The sequence below is a fragment of the Podarcis vaucheri genome (genome assembly GCF_965113315.1).
Source record: "Podarcis vaucheri genome assembly, chromosome: 6".
Lineage (NCBI taxonomy): Eukaryota > Metazoa > Chordata > Lepidosauria > Squamata > Lacertidae > Podarcis > Podarcis vaucheri.
Genome location: NC_138764.1, coordinates 31,739,986 through 31,760,946, shown reverse-complemented (window position 1 = coordinate 31,760,946; position 20,961 = coordinate 31,739,986). Strand labels below are relative to the sequence as shown.

The following is a 20,961-nucleotide window of genomic DNA, read 5'->3' as shown; positions in this document are numbered from 1 at the left end:
TCTTGGTTTGCTTGACCTTGCTATGCCTGTCATGGGGTCGTCCGCCTTGGTGCGGGGGCCTGGTAGGAATTTTGCCACCTGGCTGATTGGCTTGTGCCTTGTGGTTTTTGCCTACTGCGTAGCAAATCGTCACAACTTGTAAGGTTGGCGGTTAGGCATTGGTTAAAATTGGTTGGTGGAGGGGTAAGTGCCTACCCCTCCAATGGTGCTGCGGAAATGGGAATTCCGTTAAAGGAATCCAGGGGCTTGCCATTCTTTCGTCCTTGTCCCTGGAATCGGACTTGGGCCGTGCAAGCCCCACAGGAACATGAGGGTGAGAAGTGAGGGACTGGTCCCCAGCTTCATTTTCTCACCCAATACTTGTTTCCCACGCTGGCTTCCGCTGGAATCCGGAAGTCAGCACTGTCCCTGGGCATGGACAGATAGTCATAACCAATGCCTAAGCAACCACTCACATTTGTATCTGAATAAAGTTGTGGCCAAAAATGATGCCAAAAACCTTAAACAAAAATTGATGTGTGATGTGTGAGTTTTTGGGTGAGGGTGGCATTGTGGGACTCAACACGCAAAGCCTAGGCCAGAACTTCCTTTCGTTACTTCTCATACAATGGGATTACACAGCCCTGCTTTCCAAAGCATGCAGACTATTTTGCCGGGTCCTTTCTAGTCAAGATTCGCCATAATGCGCAAACAGCCTGTTTCTGTTGCGTTCGCTCAATAGGTGACAGACAACTTTGAGGTTCCCCGTACTGCAAATGCTTGTTTGGGAGAGGGAGGGAGAAGCAACAAGCAGGCATTTTGTCACTACATAGCCTGCTACAGAAGATCAGACGTGTAAAGAAATGATTTTGCTGAGAAGCTTGAAGGTATCATAATTTATTCATGCTTTCACTGGAGAAAAGCCGTGTTAAAAAGCAAATGTTTGCTCAGCGTAAGAGTGGAAGGAACCAAGTGAGAATATGGGTGCAGTGCTCTGCTTTATTTCCCAGACATGTCAGTGGGGCCCATCCTTCGTGTGCTGTAGCCCAGATATCCTGAGGTCAGTGGCATGCGGTCAATGAACTATGGGAATTGGCTAGTCCCCTAAAGGGTCCAAGAGCCCTGTCACCACCTCTCTAAAGCCCACTCGGCTTTGGAGAGGAGGCAGCAGGGCTTTATAATAATTTAATAATAATAATTTATTATTTATACCCCACCCATCTGGCTGGGTTTCCCCAGCCACTCTGGGTGGCTTCCAACTGAATATTAAAAACAATACAGCATCAGACATTAAAAACTTCCCTAAACAGTTGTCTTTTAAAAGTAAAATAGTTGTTTATTGCCTTGACATCTGCTAGGAGGGCGTTCCACAGGGCAGGCGCCACTACCAAGAAGACCCTCTGCCTGGTTCCCTGTAACCTCACTTCTCGCAGTGAGGGAACTGCCAGAAGGCCCTCGGTGCTGGACCTCAGTGTCCGGGCTGGATGATGGCACCTCCTCCCCAAAGCCCAGGAAGCTTCTGCCCGGCTCAGGGATGGAGGTGCGATTGTGTGGCGAGTTCCCGCCCCCCACCAGGATAAATAAAGACACGAGACACCATAATATAAGGTCAATTGAGCGAATTAGGCCACAACTTTATTGAATTCAGGAATGAGAGGCATTGGCTTAGGCATTGGTCCTAACGACTATCCGGCTCCAGCCCATTTGCTGGACCTCAGTGTCCGGGCTGGATGATGGCACCTCCTCCCCAAAGCCCAGGAAGCTTCTGCCTGGCTTAGGGATGGAGGTGCGATTCTCACATGTGCAATGTCGGAACCCCGCTCAATCAGCCTTGCAAGCTGGCACCTCTGGTCCTAACTGTTCTGCTACAAAATAATAATAATAATCACTGCACAGCACTGCCTGAGGGGTGTATCATGTGTGAGAAAACCAAGTGGAGAGAGTGAGGAAGTGGAAAGGAAACAGAAAAGGCTGGGACAGGACGTCAGGGAGATGGAATTTCCCCTGCGCTCACCGCCAGTTCCCTACAGCAGGCTGTGAGCCCACAACAGAAGTCAGTTGTCAGAAGGAAGCACATTTTCCCTCCTCCTAGATTGATTGATTGCGCTGTCTTGGGGATCCATTGGATCCCGAGTCAGACCCACTGCTGTTTCATTACATCACAGAGGCTGAGCTGGACCAGATTGTTGTTCCAGGTGCAGGCTGGTACAATGATTGGCCTGCCCCCTACTTTCTGCACTAGGTCAACAACAGCTTACACTTGCAGCTGAGGGATCCTTGCTCCTAAACCCGGGTTTGAATTGTTCTGTGAGTCTCATTGGTTTCAGTGCAGCTTACTCTCAGATGAATGTGTATAGGATTGCAGATTAAGTCTGCCTAGCAGCTGCACACCATCCTAAGGCTTACAAACTGTGCAGTTTGGGGCTCTGGCATTATACCCATCTTCTCCTCTCCTTTCCTCTTTATTTTTGCTTTGTATCTAGCATAAAGAAGTCTTATGGGCAACTTGAAAGCTTGCTCATTATTTTGCGTCGTTTTAGTTATTCCTAATAATAGGTATTACCCCTTTAATATTCTGATTGATCTAGTATTTTAACCTTTTCTCTTTCCAAATGTCTTATTCCTTCCCTTCCACTCCCCCCGCCCCCTCAACTTCATTCCCTTATTTACCTGCTTTCCATTCCTCTGGTCTACTGTTCCTGCTTTCACCAACTCTTTCATCCTCCATCTTTCTCCCCCCCCTCTTTCTTACTCCCTCTCTCCCTCTCCCTCAAATTATTTATTACTTCTGCTTTCTTCTCTCCTCTCCCCCCTTTTCCTCTGTTTTGTGTTTAATTCTTTCATTTAAGATTTAAAATGTAATGAAACACAGACGTTAGACGCAAGAGGGCCTGTTCTCAAAATGACAGCTCAAATTGTGCATGCAAATTGGAGACTGTGTGTGAAAGTCTGTACTCATTTGCACAAGCCATGCGCGCTCATGCATGCCATTTAAAACTGCTACATTTAATTTTAATAAGTGGGGCTTCAAGATAGTGTCTTTAATTTTCGATACAGGATAGATGTCACCTACATGCCACTGCAAATTGTTGCCAAAAATCATCTGCCAGAGTTCAGAAGCAAAATGATACAGGGAATCATTAATACGAGAAACTTATTATTATTATTATTATTAAAAAGGAAGCTAAAGCTGCTAGTATGCACTGAGTTATAATTACATAGAAATCTGCATTTTAATTAACCTTTCTTGAAGGATTTCTGGGGTGCTAGGTTTTTGAAAGTTGAATTTTATTCAGTATTTTATGTGCATCTTGATATTTTTCCAGGTCGCTAAGTACAAAAGCATTCAGATGAAAAGTAAGGATGTTCTTGATGTATTTGAAACATTGACTTTTCTTAAGATATCTATCAGTACTTAATGTACTGAGATGGCTGACAGCTGGTTTCGGTTGCCATAGTGTAATTATGTAGAATAGACTGTCTCGATGACACCGTTTCGATGAAAGAATATCTTGCATTCTCGATGACAAAGACTAAAGTGACAGTGTAAGCACCAACTTATGGGGTTCTTTTTCCGTTAGCGGTGTAAAACTACAGGGTTGTTTTGGTGACGCAAGTCAAATGGTGCGATGTAACGATCAATGGCAAAATAAGAGGGATATTGATACCCTGTCAAGGTTTGCATTTGCTCCACTCCCCCTCTTCCAATTTAGTCTGTAGTCTGCATTACTGGAATTTGAAAATAATAGTTTTTAAAACCTTACGACAGTTCAAAGCTCAGCGCTTTTCATTTCCGATTTCCAAAGCCACGACTTCTAGTTTAATGGGAGTTGGACCACACAGTGGGTGGTATCCAAATATCTTGTTGCACCGGTGCAAAGATTTCTGCTCCCTGTGTGTACCCTGCATCCTCCACCATTCTGTCACAGAGCATTGGGGAAAACCCCAGGAGAGATTTAGCAGCAGGAGGAGAAATTTTCATTGCACAAGTGTAAACCCTTGTGCTGAAGGAAGTGGTTAGTTGGTTAGGCCATATTATAATACAGTGGTACAGTGGTACCTTGGGTTACAGACACTTTAGGTTACAGACTCTGCTAACCCAGAAATAGTACCTCGGGTTAATAATTTTGCTTCAGGATGAGAACAGAAATCGTGCGGCGGCAGCGGGAGGCCCCATTAGCTAAAGTGGTACCTCAGGTTAAGAACAGTTTCAGATTAAGAATCTGTTCCGGAAGTCAGTTCTGAAACCAAAGCGTTCTTAAACCAAGACATCCTTTCCCATAGCAGTGTGGGACTCAATTTACACTCAGCAGGAAGCAGAACATGTTCTGCTTCCAAGGCAAAGTTCACAAACCAAAACACCTCATTCTGGGTTTGTAGTGTTCTTAATCCAAGTTGTTTATAAACTAAGCTGTTCTTAAACCAAGGTACCACTGTATTTCCATGCAGCATGGCAACTCCCCCCCCCCATGTGAAAAACAGTCCTTGTGTTCTTATACTGTTACAACCTTTGCGACGTTCTGGACACACACTCTAGGAATAAAAAACAACCACCATTGAGATTGTGACTGTGTAAATGCTGCATAGGGTGCACTATTTTGACTATGTAATCTCTCCTTTTGTTTGCTTAGTGTTCATTCAATTTGTAACACTTAATAAAATTTCCTTAACTTTGAATTTATCATAATTAAACATTATGAAACTTTGGTAAATAAGAAACCCTCCACATTTGTGGCTTGGAGACCTTCTGTTAGCAACAAACAAAACACAAAACAGCCCCAGTTGAGCTCATGGAATCAGCCTCAGAGTTGCTTGGATCCTTACTGATAACCACTGGAGATACAATCATAATCCCATATCAGGCACGACGTTGCGCTTCATGCTCCGTCATCCTGAATTTGTCAGGCCTCGCTGTATCAAACGCCAACTGTGATGTGAACCAGAAAGCTTCCCCGTGTGTTTTTTCAGAGGAGAATATGTACAATTTTGGAAGGCATTGTGCTAAGCAGCTGAATTAGCTGAACGCATAAACCTTTCAGACCTTGCTTTTCAATATGGAAAGTTTTGGGGGTACAGTGTGTAGGAATGGGGACATTAGGGAAGCTCTTAATTTTAGGGAAGCTTTTAATGTTTAACAGACCGCTGTATTTTAATATTTTGTTGGAAGCTGCCCAGAGTGGCTGGGGAAACCCAGCCAGATGGGTGGAATAAATAATAAATTATTATTATTTAGATTATTATTATTAGGGACTGAATGTGTTCCCCTACACAGCTTGTGCCATCATGCATTTAGCTGAATGCCTGCGTAAGTCTCCAGGGATTACCTGTTGCTTCTGGTATCCTCTGTGGGAAAAATTCTCTTTCTCCTCCCACAAAAAAAGCTTTGTGTATAGTTTGCAAGTATTCATTGGAGCCTTTGGATTGTTGTAGAATTTCAGTTTTAGGGACTAAAAATTTAGGTACTAAAAATTGATCTGGAAGCTCTTATACAACTTCTTTACAGTTCTTTTTTCTATATTAGTAAGGCTAATTCTATATATCCTAGTATAGCACTATGTACACAGCAATCCATATCTAATCCAAATAACTTTATTGTACTAACCATTGACTGTGACAATAAATAGATCTACTAGAACTATTTTAACACAAGGCTAGCTGTCTGAATTCTACCATTTCAATTGGTTTCTAATTTTAGATTCGCTGAATTCCTTGCAGCAGAAAATGAACTTGGGTTAGTATTACTTTAAAATTCCATCTGAAGATTGCAGGGCGATTCATGACATACTTTTTTGGTGCAGGTTTCAGTAAAAATCAGCCAGATTTATTTCCATGCCAAGGCTGTTTAGGATTTTGCTACCAGTTGTGAGCCATTAGTTCCATTCTAATTACGCAGAATGCAGACTTACAGTCGCTGTGCATTTGAGAAAGTTACAATATCAGGAAGTTTCAGTGTGGAATATAAATAATGGATGCCAGAATTGGAGGACAGTCTAAATGGTACGAGCATTTCCTGATAGAAAACGCAATTTCTTCTGGTCTAACAGTATTGATCCTACATCTTTTAATAGGTTTTCTCTAGTAAAAACATTCTCATTTACATGCATATTATGTAATGCTTCCAAGTGATACATGTGAAGATCCACCTCTGTCTGCTACCAATTATTGATGTCTGTTTAAGGCTGGCTTCTGTTCTCTTGGTTACCAATGCAGTACTTATTGACATTTTGATAAAGGAAACCACAAAACATCCTATCCACTTAGATGCATGCCTTCCTGTGGAATTGCCCAGGAGAAGGCATTTTGTAAACAAAGCATGAGCAGGCATCTATTTAATTAAAAACATTTACAAAGCATTCTGGTTCCAAACCCATTTTTATTGATGAATAATGGTAAACGTCAGACTTCCCTGAATAATCATAATTCATTTGGGAACCTATCTTCCTGATGCAGCCATGGAGTCTTGCTTCCTTCTTCATGTTCAGTTAAATCTTATTAGTTGGAGATCACAGCATGCTTGGGAAAGGCTGTAGTGTCTGCAGTAAATCATTTGGTTTCATTTGTGAGGAATGTGGCTTTGTTGTCTGGTCTGGCACAGAATGGGGAGCTCCAGTATATTCAGCAGTAAAAAGGAAACCCAAGTCAAAGCGAGTCAAGTTTGGGTGGTCTGTGAAAGTTTGTAAAATGCTATAGTTGCAAAGCTTCCTTGGTGAATTTTGATTTGACTTGTAACATTTATAGAGACAGACATGAGGGATGGGGGAGAAAACTGTTCAGTTTGAATTTTAACGCCAACCTACCTAATTCATATTTCTCCAACCAACATGTAAACCGAAACATGGCTATCAAAATTCACATCTCTCTGAATTTTGCAATGCAGTTCTGCAACCCAGAGTTGCACATGGGGAAATTGTGCATTGAAATTCTTATATTCTTAAAAATTACATACGAAATTGCATTGTATTTAGGGAAATCACTTACATATAAATGTATATAAGATGCAGCTGAAATGCTTACAGATTTTTTAAAAAAAGAAGTTTATGCACTGATGTGGAAATGTGATAAACCAAATGTAAGAATTAAAACTTAAAACTTAAAATCCAAAAGAAACTGAAATTGTCAGGTTTACCCATCCCTAACTGGTGTCATGTCATAACGTTTTTAAAAAAATAGTTAGAAGGGTTCATATCAAATCTTACCTCAGCCATTAAGTCACTGAGTAACCTTAATCATTCCTGTAGCAAGGGGCTAATGATATGAAATATAGGTGAAGAATACTGGTTGGCATATGGGGCATGGGAAAACTCAGTTCAAAAATCGCTCCATGCCAAGCCAAGCCCTCATCCGAATGCTAGATTTCCTCCTCGCTCGAATTTTGCAAATTTACCAAGTTCTGACATGAGAGAGGAGGGAAATGAACAACCTAAACTAAATCTCGTTTCTAAGCTCCTTCTGAGTTTTAGGATATGTATAACATTGTGAATGCTGGAAAGTTCTTATTTCTTCTGGCTTTTTGATCAGGAAAAATTAGGAAAATATTATCCTGGACTGGATGTCTCCGAGCTTGGTGAAATGTCAGGAACGAACATTGTCAGACACAAACTTTCGACGATTATTTCCCCAAAAGGCTGAGAGACTCAGCCCATTCCATTCTATTCTATCTCTACCAGAATGAAAGTTTAATGTATTTTTAACCCGGTTTTCTTGGTTTAGGCCCACAGGCCATAGACTCACCACCCCTGAGTTATATAAATAATATTGTATGATGCTTGTATCCATCTGTGAAAGAGGCTGAGAGTGAGAGATGGGTGACACAAGATGGGGGGGAGAGAGAAATAGATGTGTGACAGAGAATGGAATCATGGTTGGAGTGGAATCATGGGAAGGTGAGGAATTCTTCCATAATTCATTGATTGGAGGGATGGTTGTATGTGGTGTCATTTACCAGCCAAAGCATTGCTAATACACCTATTACATATTGGTTGACACTATTGTAATGCCACACTCAGAGAAAGATGGGCAATAGTGTTAATTCTAACACAGACTGAAGCATAAACAATCAAACAAAAATATTTCAAGCTACAGGAAGTTGATTTGCATTAAACCTCCTCAAGAACTTCTACCTGTACTAACAGTTCAACCACTGATAAGGTGGGAAGGATTTCACCTCTTTTGTGCTTAACAAATGTTGCCTCACCTCTAAAATAGCCATTAGCAATGTACTCGAGATATGTCAGTGTAAGGGAAATGCTGTCTTATTAACTGTTGGGCTGTCCCTTAGTGAGAAACAGGCTTGTTTGTAGTGGTTTAATACTCTTAGGGGTGTATAGAGAAGTTAAAATACAGTAGCCCCTCGCCCTGTCAAGGAAGTGGGAACTTAGCCTACAGCTCCTTAGCGTTCTATATTTTTTAATTCTTCAACAAACTGTAAGATATTTTTTTAAAAAAAAACAAACAAACCCAGAACTCTCTGTTTTTCTTAAGAAAAAGGCCTACCGTTTTATAACATACCTTTAGGAAATGTGCTGATTTAACAAGCAAGGTATGTGACTGACCCACTTAAACATTTAACAAAAGCCATATCCTTGTGGCAATATCCAGTAGTCTCCGTTTTAGTGACCAAGTGTAAATGAGGCAAATGTCAAGCACCATTCTTTTCAGGCAGCCTATGTGCTAACACCAAGCGGCTTGTGAAATCTGTGCTAGAAGGGGTTAGATGATTGCCCAGCTTCCATTTACCTCATTTCAGAAAGTCCGTGCAAGTGTGTAGATATTTGCCCATTGCAATTCAATGGAAGCGTAGGGTCATCGGCAGGTTTATCACCAGCTATTAGCAATGACAACTAAATGGGATCCCCATGTTCAGATATGAAACCTTTGATTGCCAGATGCTGGGAGCAAACAGGAGAAGGTTGTCACTGTAACACCAAGCTTGTAGGCTTCCCAGGGCATCTCTCTTGTCTGCTATCGGCAACCGAATTTTGGACTATATTACTTTTGGCCTAGTCCCACAAGGCAATCTTTATTCACAGTGTGCTCTAAATAGAGAGCAGAGTGGAAACAATCTGAGGCAGACCAAAGGTGACCATCATTGTAGAGAAGGCTAGAAATGCCGACAAGCCACTCATAGGGAATGGGGAGGGGAGAAGGCTAAAAACTTAAAATCTAGGGTTGTGTTCCCTTAAACACTAGTGCAGAATTTCTTCCCAAGGGCCACCAGATCTTGAAAGAGATAGATTTTCCGTAGACTTTCAAAGAAGGTGGACTATAAAGGCATAGGTGGCAAATACCCAAATCTTTGAGAGAGTTCCCCTTTCTGGACTCAGTGGACAGCACCTGCAGACCACACATACTGTAAGGATAACATCAAAACAATCCAATGAGCTTATATCAAAACAATAATAATAATAACAATAAATTATTTATGCCCCACCCATCTGGCTGGGTTTCCCCAGCCGCTCTGGGCGGCTTGCAGCAAAATAATAAAATACAACAGTTCATCAAATATTAAAAGCTTCCCTAAAGAGGGCTAAAAGTCAGATAGTTGTTTATTTCCTTGACATCTGGTGGGAGGGCGTTCCACAGGGCAGGTGCCACTACTGAGAAGGCCCTCTGCCTGGTTCTCTGTAACTTCGCTTCTCACAGTGAGGGAACCACCAGAAGGCCCTCGGCGCTGGACATCAGTGTCCATGCTGATTGATGGGTGTGGAGATGCTCCTTCAGATATACTGGGCTGAATATATATAGGTGAATATATAGTGAATACTGTATAAACATTTATGAGCTCCATGTTACAACAACTACCAATTAATTGTGGGGTTATCTTGACTACCAAGATGGTTTTTGCATCCAGAACAGACACCTTTGCTTCAACAAAAACTGCCTTTCAACTTATACTTTTATTGTATTGTATTGGCCCATGGTTGGAAAAATTAATAATGAACAGAGAAGAAAATATTTTTGATCCTGGCAGGGCTTAATCTAACTTAAGAGATGAAGCAGCATTTCTTCCCAGTACTGAATGCTGCCTTTAGATGTCAGTAACTTGCTTACAGCTGCCTAGAAATTAATAGAAAATCACCTTTTGATTATTATTTTTATCGGATTGTTTATATACAAAGTGTTTTACAATTCTGCATGATAACCATCATTGTTAGTCCAACTGACCATCAGGATGACTTACCAATGGACTTGTAGAATTGTATCCCAAGGTTTCAAGCAGAAACCCAGCACTCAGATCACTGAATTTCTGTGGCTCTTCCCAGTACCATCATCACTGCAGCCAGTATCATAATTAACACAGGCTATAACCAGCCATATTGTTGGTAAATTAAGTAGGCATCGGTTTGCCAACACTTCCCTCTGAATTGTTTATGGGAGAAAATCATGTTTATCTGGAGCTCTCTATTAGAGTTCTCTAATTAGTCTATTAATCTCCATTAGCCTCTAATTGAGATTCTTCCTTATTTCTGGGTTCTTTATGTCCCCAATATTTTTTTTTTCATTTCATGTTACATGACTCTTTCAGACAGGATAGTAACAGTGACAAGTTTCATATGGTGCCCATCTGTCTAATTATGTAGGACAAGGAAGGTGTAAGTGCCCTGAATTTATCTTTCAGTTCTTCTGAAAGTGGTTCATGCCATCATTTTGGACACAATGGTGAAAGTGCTTGTGGAAGCTTTCATGGCTATTGAAATCAGCATAACCACTAAGTAAATTGTTTAATTGGTAATTATTCACATTTGCCCATTTAATTAAAGTTTTGGTGCATTTATGAGCTCTGAAATAATTTGAAAGTGAACTGCAAAATGTGTCAACTACAATCAAATGCAAAATTAGGGATGTTGGATTGTGGCTGTTCCCTTTAATACATTTGTTGTGTTACTGTGTTAGTCTCTAATAGCGTGGAAGTCCACAATGCATATCTCACTGTAGTTGTAACAGTCCATATAAAATGTACATAATGGCTTTAAATCCAATGAATAATGCATCTTGGCATAAATTTAATCACAATAATAATCCAGTAACAGAGGAAAACAATCAACATTTGAATTTACATAATGGAAGTATTCTAATGAAGATGCCACACAAGTATATTAGTATGTGAAAATTTGTCTTTTAACCATTATATAATTAATTGTGTTTTAGAGGAAAGCACAGGGGGGAAAAACAAATAGCCACCTGTTGAATTGGTTGCAATTTGATTTCCATGAAGAACATTTAGTTAATAAATTAAAATGGATAGTGATTTGCATATACTGATTTGGCAGTTGTAAATAAATACCTTTTTAGAATTTCAGCCTCAGTGTAAAAGACATCTGGTTTGATGTTTCAACTTCCATCATGTGCTAAAAGGCTTTAGAATTTTGACAAATAAATTAAGCTATACTTTCATGTGTTATTCCCTTTAAAATGACAGTGTGTAGCTTTCTGGTTACCAGCTAGATTGACTAGAATGCTAATGCGAAGCAGTCCGCAGGAAGGGTGACATAAGACTTCTTCATTTTCCCTTAGCCACTTGGCTGTCACTGTTGTGCTCATAGAGCAGCAACAATGGGGATAAAAAAACCTAATAAAGCAATGGGGAACTTGTGGCCCTCCAGCTATTGCTGGACTCCAACTCCCATCAGCCCCAGCCAACATTGCCAATGGTCAAGGATGATGGGAGTCGGAGTGCAGCAACATCTGAACAGCAGCGTGCCCATTCCTGTTATAGACAGTGGCGGGTGATGCTGTAGTCTAAACCACTGAGCCTCTTGGACTTGCAGATCAGAAGGTCAGTGGTTTGAATCCCCACGATGGAGTGAGCTCCCGTTGCTCTGTCCCAGCTCCTGCCAACCTAGCAGTTCGAAAGCATGCCAGTGCAAGTAGATAAATAGGTACCACTGTGGCAGGAAGGTAAATGGCGTTTCCGTGCGCTCTGGTTTTCGTCACCGTGTCTCATTGCGCCAGAAGCAGTTTAGTCATGCTGGCCACATGACTCAGAAAGCTGTCTGTGGACAAACGCCTGCTCCCTCAGCCTGAAAGTGAGTTAAGCGTTGCAATCCCACAGTTACCTTTGACTAGACTTAACTTTTACCTTATAGACTGTGGATTCCAAAGCCTAGAGTGCAACCTATTTATTTACTTGTTTAAAATTGGATCTTCCCAATGACCTTTAATGAAAAGCCGCTTAAATAATGTCTGCTGCCAGTTTGCTCTCTGATGTCTGATGGGCAAGATGATCACATGACTTGTTTAAATGATGCATAGACACATGGATGATGCAACCTGTGTGTATATCTGGCACTTTCCTCTTTTCCTGTAGTTGTCCAGTTGCGAATACAGCTGCCACTGAAATCCACCAGTATCTGATTCTGCCATTGCAGCCATTTGGAATATCATTTCATACTTTTAGGCAGGCTTATTGAAATCCACAAAGGCACATTCTGTAATCTGTTCATCCAAAATGCTTCTGTTGGGGCTGTGCGTTTTCTATGTGCAGCCTGCATCCTCACAATATCTGTCATCATAGTGACATTTTTAATACTTTCACGCCAAAGCACCTCTTCTCATCTTGCCCAGTCCTGTGAAATCACTTTTTTATTTTTTTGCAAGATGTCCCGTTTATGTTATTTTTAAAAACACATTTACTCCTACACGTAGTCCGTGTTTCTTTTTCATTCAGACTCAAATTAATGGAGTCCTTGAGGCTGCATGAAACTGTCTGAGGCTACCTGGAGCCAAACAACTAATAAAGCAGCAAATAAAGTGAGCATATTTGCAACATGGCAGATTTCCAAATTACCTGTGGATTTTCTATGGAAATGCATTGCTTGGTGCTAGGAAGACAGAATTGGCAATAAACAAAGTTTGTGTAGGTGAAATGTTTTCCTAGCTCCCTCTGCCCTGCCGCCTTTTAATTTGTATGGAGCGATATAACTGTTCCTCATAATGAGGTAGCTAGTTGGAGCTAAAATATTTCCTCTATTCATTCCTCATGTCACCAGCCCACTGATGCCTTCCTCTCTGACTGGTTTTCCCCTGGTGGCAAGCTGGAACAAGCTGGTGGAAGGAAGAGCAGGAGAGCTCTGTTTTGTCCTCATTTTACGCTCACACTAATCCTGTGACATAGGTAGGGCTGAGACAGTATGACGGGCCCATGAGAAACCTCTTGACTGAGTTAGGATTTGAACCTAGTTTTCCCCAAGTCTAGGTCCCATCTACAAGGTAAAGGACTCCTGGATGGTTAAGTCCAGTCAAACGCAACTGGGGTTGTGGCACTCATCCCTTCAGGCCAAGAGAGCCAGCGTTTGTCCACAGACAGCTTTCTGAGCCATGTGGCCAGCATGACTAAACCGCTTCTGGTGCAACGGGACACCGTGTCGGAAGCCAGAGCACACAGAAATGCTGTTTACCTTTCTGACACAGTGGTACCTATTTATCCACTTGCATTTGCATGCTTTCGAACTGCTAGGTTGGCATGAACTGGAACAGAGCAACGGGAGCTCACTCCATCGCCAGGATTTGAACCGCCAACCTTCTGATCTGCAAGTCCAAGAGGCTCAGTGGTTTAGACCACAGCGCCATCTGCATCCCTTTCCCATTTACACTGTACATGTAAAGCACGCTGCTTCTGCCCCCACCCCATCCCCGGAATGGTAAGAACAATAGTGTACCCACCAGAGAACTAAAATTCCCAGCACCCTTAACAAACTACATTCCTAGGGCTCTTTGGGGGATGTACAGTAGGATTGTGTCTTACATGGCAGTTGGTTCCAATGGTTCTGTGTATATGCAAAAACGCTTATACTCAAATCCTGGGAACCAACCCCCTGGCAATCATCTTGAGGCTTCAGGAACTGGTGTGCTGATTCCAAAAGTCCCAGGATGCTCCCATGAGATCTCATGGGGTCGTTCGAGTTCCCGCAAGATGTTGCAGGAGTTTCCCAGACCTGGCAAGATTAGAGAGCCTTGGTTTACAAGCGAGGCTCTCTAATCTCACTGACTCTAGAAGCCCCAGGATGCTCTTGCAAGATCTCGTGTGGTGTTTGAGTTCCCACGAGATGTCATGCGAGCAATCCAGACTTGGTGTGGGGAGACCCTCTCCATGTATCGGCTCTGCATTGAACACACAGGATTTCAACTAGCTGACCTACAACTGTGTATAGTTGAGATCACACAAGTTAAATGTGTGTAAGATGTGATCATACTGTAATGTACTTAAGTGCTTGTAATGTACAGTGTGGATGTGACTCTACTTCAGTACTGTAACCACTGCACAACATGACCCCATTAATTCTGAGTAGATGCCTTGGGTTGCCATTTCAAGCAGCAGGAATGTGTTGTCAGGGCTTTTCCCGGAGTATTGACCTTATTGAGGGCGCTGCAAGCTATTCCTTGCCTGCCCTTGGACACATATTGAGGAAACAACGGGTACAGATAAATCATATAATTATAAAATCATAGAAACTTTTTTGCTGCATCAACCTTGCATGTATTAACCAGCTTATTTTGCTGAGGATCAGTGGTGGATTTTATAAATATCTTTCAAGTAATAATGAAAGATAGGAGTTGTCTTGATGTGGATTCTGTGGAATGAGAAGGAAATTGGGAAGGAAATTACATTATCTTGTGGGGTTCCCTCTCCCCTTGTATGTAATTGATTTAGGAACAGAGGGTGCCATTACACGAAGGTTTTGCAGCTACAACATTATTTCTATAGCGAGACCATTTTGCTACAGGGAGGACTTAAGATCTGCCTAAACTAATCACAACATTTCAGTCTTCAAAATAAGGTTGACATGATTGAAAATGGATTTAAAACTTGTATGTCTGAGTAACATGTGGCTACATTTTGTGTGGAATCGTTGGGGTAATGCTACACACATTGTTCAGATGAAATGCTGAAAGCTTTGTCTCTAAGCTTCCACATGCCTTCTAACATGATGCTGCTGCTGTTTTCCTGCTTGTGCAGAACTACTACGGAGCTGCCAGAATGATCTTTTCTGACAACCCGCTTGGGCTGACGTGTGGGATGGTGTGTCCAACTTCAGACCTCTGCGTGGGTGGATGCAATTTATATGCCACCGAGGAGGGACCAATTAATATTGGCGGACTGCAGCAATTTGCTACAGAGGTAAGTGAAGATGTGTAGAGCTCAGATTTTTTGTTTGATTGTTTAATAATGAGATTTGATTCCACATCTTGTTGGCAACCAGACTAAGTCAAACGTAGTAGTTCTCCGCTCACTTCTTTGTGTTGAATAAAAGAATATACAAAGAGTTAGATGGAATCCATAAGTACTTTTGGTTATAAAGCAGGGTTGGGGAACATTTGTTTTGTGTGTGAAAGAACAGGCTCTCTCTGCCTTGTGCCATTGGTAGGTCAGGAGCAAAATTTTCTCTCTTTCTGCCACTTCCTTCCTTCCCTCTCCCCTTTGCCCAGCAGTGGAGGCTGGTCCATTAGGGCATTATGAGGCAATGTTCCACCAGCCTCTCTCTGCCCTCAGCCAGTCCCCATCTGACTGTCCTCTTATTTACAACAAGTTCAGGGGGTGCCTTATGGGGGCAAGAACAATAATTAACTGCCGCCTATTATTATTATAAGGGACGCGGGTGGCGCTGTGGTCTAAACCACAGAGCCTAGGACTTTCTGATCAGATGGTCAGCGGTTCGAATCCCCGCGACAGGGTGAGCTTCCATTGCTCAGTCCCTGCTCCTGTTAACCTAGCAGTTCGAAAGCACGTCAAAGTGCAAGTAGATAAATAGGTACTGCTCTGGCGGGAAGGTAAACGGCGTTTCCGTGCGCTGCTCTGGTTCGCCAAAAGTGGCTTAGTCATTCTGGCCACATGACCCAGAAGCTGTATGCTGGCTCCTTCAGCCAATAAAGCGAGATGAGCCCCGCAACCCCAGAGTCGGCCACGACTGGACCTAATGGTCAGGGGTTCATTTACCTTTACATTATTATTATTATTATTATTATTATTATTATTATTACACCCATCTGACTGGGTCATCCCAGCCACTCTGGGCGGCTCCCAACACAATGCAACATCAAACACTAAAAAACGCCCCTGAACAAGGCTGCCTTCATATGTCTTTTCAGAATCACATAACTGTTGGTCTGTTTGACATCTGATGGGAGGGCCGAAAAGGCCCTCTCCCTGGTAGCTTCACTTCTCACAATGAGGGAACCACCAGAAGGCACTCAGACCTGCATTTCAGTGCCCTGGCTGAACAATGTGGGTGGAGGTTTATGGGGCCGAAGCCATTTAGGGCTTTAAAGGTCAGCACCAACACTTTGACTTGTGCTCAGAAACGTCCTGGGAGCCAATGTAGATCTTTCAGGACCTGTGTTATGTAGTCCCAGCAGCCACTCCCAGTCACCAGTCTAGCTGCCGCATTCTGGATTAGTTGTAGTTTCCAAGTCACCCTCAAAGGTCGCCTTTCATTGGCTCCAGATCTGCCTGTCATTGGGCTCCTTGCATGCTCTACAACTAAGCTGTGGCCCTTCTCTTACCGGAGAACTGATTGCTTACAGAGAGTTCCCTCCCAATCTTCCTTCCATCTCTCCATCCATGTCAGCTACACTCCTCCCAGCCCATGTTTTTCCCTTCTTGGTCTCATTCTGTCCTCCATGCTATTTCAACCTGCATGGGGGCCAAAGGTAGTGTGTGGCCCTTGGGATGCGGGTTACCACCCATGAAGCACAGCTGTATGATATAGGACAATCGCTGCACAGACATGATGCCAAATAGGAATTTATTATTTATTGTTTTCATCCAGTCTTTTAGCCCTATACATGCCCCCTGCCCCAGTGACTCGCATTTTAAAAAGTAGAGTTGGAGCCATACTAAGCAAGCTGAACTTAGCTCCCATCACATTATTGCACCTATTAGAGGCCCAGTTATCAGCCAGATGGTCTTTTTATGGGCAACTTGAAGGGCAGGAGGAAAGCAGCTATACAAACTACACAAGCTTTATCCACCGGACCATTGGAACTCTTGCTCAGCCTCACACTGGTTTTGGAGATTCCCCCTTCCCTGCCATATTGACTCTATCTTTTCAGGCTAATTTGGAAAGTTGCTTGCTTGCTATGAATTGGGACACCTCTGAAGATACCGTAACCCAATTTCACATGATGATTCCTGAGATATTGGGAGCATGTTTTCTGTCTGTGCTTGCATACAGTTGCGTGCCATTTTGAATCAATATGGTGGATGGAACTTTTCAAAACTGCACTGGTCTTTTTGGTTTCTTGGGATTTTTGAGCAATGCCAGGTATGAGGTTGCCAACATATTAGAAACTTGTTTTGAACAGCTTTAGGTGATTTCATAAGACACACTGCCTTTCCCACTTGGCGAACAAGGGCGGTGTGTCAGTGTGAAATAATAAAGAAATAAATAATCCCTTAAGATTGGTCTGCTCACCTTGACTTATTGAGCAGCTCCATTGCCACTTGGCAAATCATCCATTATATTCAGCCGTGGTCTAAGGTTTGAATTGCAGTGTAGCCCTGTTCTGATCCCATGTGAAGTGTGAGAAAGTGGGCACAAGTGTAGTAGCTCTGCCCACCTACCCCTCCAGTAAGAGGTGGATTTAGGGGAGCATGACTGGTTCAGTCACACTGGGCGTAGAGTCTCGGGGGGGGGGGCACTGCAACTATGATGTAGAATAGAAGGTGAGAAGCAGGAGGCACCAAATGTTCATGTTGCAGAGGATGCTGCTGAAATTTGAGACCTCAAAGTCCGCCACTGCTCCAGTTTCAAAAATGGTGTGCCTTAAAATAGAGATATATATTAAAAAATTGGCTAAGATTTTGGCAGCTAATCATTTGAACTTTGCTCTGTAGCTATTCATACGTGAAGTACACTCTAAAAATGAATGTAATATGCTCTTCTTAAAAATACTTAATGGAAAAAGATTTGAATCACGGTTCCTTTTGCCCCAGATGGTAGAATAAACTGGGCCGAACCCGTTACGAGTTCATTCACCTCAGTTCTTCAGCTTTAGATAATGCAGTTTTCTCTTCCTGCATGGTGTTCTATGGGCAGGCATTCCTTTGAATAAATAGCCCATTGCTACACTCTACTTGTAGCTTACCTGCAACTCTTCCTGCAAGGAAAGCTGGCAAATGAGATATTTAGTTTCCTGTTGGAGCAGTCATCTTTTTTGACTACCTCTTTGTGGCAGGCAACTGGTTTTGGACTTCCCTAGGAGAGGCCAGGAGGACTATTGGAAGAATGTGCTTGCAAGTTTCATTGAGCACAGTGAATGTCCGATCCTTTACTAATAGTGAATGTTTTTGGCTTACCACAGAAAGAGAACCATTCCAGTTTGCTTTTTCTTCTTTAAAAATACGCACATTTGCGGCTCGTGTAAAAGAAATAGATTAAACTCTTGTCAAATGTGTGAGTGATATAATACTGAATTATTACTGTTTTTAAAACCAAATGTGAGCAATATCTGTTAAACCTTGATTTGTGTCTCCTTTTAGCCTTAATGCTTTGATTAATAGGGAAGAATTATGCCTTGATAGATTTTGCTAAATATCCACCATTCTTCTTCAAAAATCTTTAGAAATCTATTAAAAATGCTGTGCGCTGGCACAATGATTGATATTAAAACTGGCATAGGATGAATAGCTCTGAATGGTTTTCATCACAGCATTTTAAGTTTATTTAAAGTGATCTATTGGTATCAAGGGTTCTAATACAGTTGAGCAATGTGGTAGTTCTGCATAATTTAAAATTTATTGAAATATGTACGCACACAAATATATACTTAGAATATATACACTCATTTTATACCCAGATCATGCTCATAAATGTTGCAAACTTTAGGTCCCCCCCCCTCAAGTTTGGCAGTGGTTTTTAATGACTATGTCATATATTATAGAAATGATAAGGAACAATAATCTGTCACATTCATAATGCATTTTTGGGGTAATATTCCACTTGCATTCCAAGCATGCAAGATTGAATAATTTCTTGTTATCTTCAGCAGACAAAATCTATCAAAATTAACATGTTCAGCTTCTACTGTAGCCATAAACTGCACTGGCAAATGCATGCCAGAAGGAGAGGCTGAGCAGCAACAAAAGGACAGGCGGAAATCAAGAGGTGGACCTCAAAGTGTTGTGAGCTAACTTTCCAGAAAGGAGCTTAAGTATCAGAGCCCCCAAATATTTTGAATACAATTACTCTTCTTTTTCAGGGGCAACTGAAACTTATTCCACAAGCCTCTAGAGAAAAGCAGCTTGCAGAGAGAATAGTTCAATGTATGAGCATTTCTGGGCTATCTAGTCAAGCACATTTTCCCAGAGACGATGACTCTGATGGACATCTCAACAAAGCAGGAAGACCTTTAATTCCATTAGGGGGAAAGGTCTGTCATGAAAGCCAGTGTGATGTAGTGGTTGGATTGTTGGGCTGAGACCTGGGAGACCAGGGTCTAAATTCCTACTCAGCCACGAAGCTCACAGGGTGGACTTGGGCCAGTCACTGCCTCTCAGCCTTACCTACCTCACAGGGTTGGTGTGGGGATTAAATGAAGAAGGGGAGAACCATGAGCTTAGAGAAGAAGGTGGGATGAAAATAAAACATAAATGAAATGAACTCCATCCCAGATCTCCTTGAGAGAGAATAGCGTGAAACATTTTGAGCAGCAGCGATGGCTTTCAGTCTGCATCCCTAGGGCTCCATGGAAACATATACAGTGGTACCTCTGGTTACGTACTTAATTTGTTCCGGAGGTCCATTCTTAACCTGAAACTGTTCTTAACTTGAAGCACCACTTTAGCTAATGGGGCCTCCCGCTGCATGATTTCTATTCTCATCCTGAAGCAAAGTTCTTAACCCGAGGTACTATTTCTGGGTTAGCGGAGTCTGTAACCTTAAGCATATGTAACCTGAGGTACCACTGTATGAGGTTTCTCACTGAGATTGTGATGTGAAGAGGCCTCCCTTATTGACGATTTGGGCACCAACACGAGAGGCACTGTGGTCTAAACCACTGAGCTTCTTGGGCTTGCTGATCAGAAGGTCGGCAGTTCAAATCCCCGAGACGGTGTGAGCTCCCTTTGCTCAGACCCTGCTCCTGCCAACCTAGCAGTTCGAAAGCACATCAAAGTGCAAATAGATAAATAGGTACTGCTCCAGCGGGAAGGTAAACAGCGTTTCCATGCACTGCTCTGGTTTGCCAGAAGTGGCTTAGTCATGCTGGCCACATGACCCGGAAGCTGTACACCAGCTCGCTCGGCCAATAAAGCGAGATGATCACCGCAACCCCAGAGTCATCTGTGACTGGACCCTTTACCTTTACCTTTATCTGTCATTCACTGCAGTGGGTATGTGTAGAGAAGTGTTGAATGTGTCCTGGTTTGTGCAGGGTGACATTGAGTCCCAACAGGTCTTTACAGGCAAGGGTTCCTTGGTGGACTTGAATAAAGGCTTCTATGGATGTGTTAAGTTTGGAAACCACTGGGTTGTAATATTTACTTCCAAGAAGCTATTTAGCAGTGTGCTCTTCATTTTTTAGGTTTACCTCCAGGGTTGCTTCTTAGCAAAGGTATGGGAGGAATGACAGAGAGGGCATATGTAAGCAATTAGGGAATTGTCTCCTGCCCTCGGTAGTTCAAAGTGCCTATTGTGCTTCTGCCTCAAATATTTGTGCAGCTTTCCCTAAGCATTCAGGTAGGATACCTGCCTAAGTGCTTAAACTGTGCTGTTATAAACCAATTAAGCTGGGTTAATCCCTTTGTCTTCCATGTGGCACTTTAAATGGTTTGTGGTCCTTGCCTTTTTGTGCACTGCAAGATTTACAGCCCAATTGAAAACATACTGTGCCAGCAGATTAAGTGCATAGGGTGGGAGACTTATTGACTGGCTGTGCCAGTAACGCAGCACAAAACAAGACATCACGCTGGCTTTGCAGGTAGATAAGTGCAAATGGTCAGCATCAAGGTGCCACAAACGCAAATTGTTTTTGCCGATTAGCATC

At 42.4% G+C, this 20,961-nt stretch overlaps 1 protein-coding gene across 4 annotated transcripts in view; it reads left to right on the top strand.

Annotated features, from left to right (window-relative positions):
- The window catches only part of DPYD (dihydropyrimidine dehydrogenase), a 526,409-nt gene that overhangs the window by 160,048 nt on the left and 345,400 nt on the right, over nt 1-20,961 (top strand). For 3 of the 4 annotated variants that reach the window (XM_082227795.1, XM_082227793.1, XM_082227796.1), the window contains exon 5: nt 14,936-15,097. The exons of the other annotated variant lie outside the window; for it this stretch is intronic. In XM_082227795.1, coding sequence (XP_082083921.1) covers nt 14,936-15,097 — 162 coding nt within the window. The remainder of the gene's footprint in view (nt 1-14,935; nt 15,098-20,961) is intronic. 4 annotated transcript variants of the gene reach the window in all.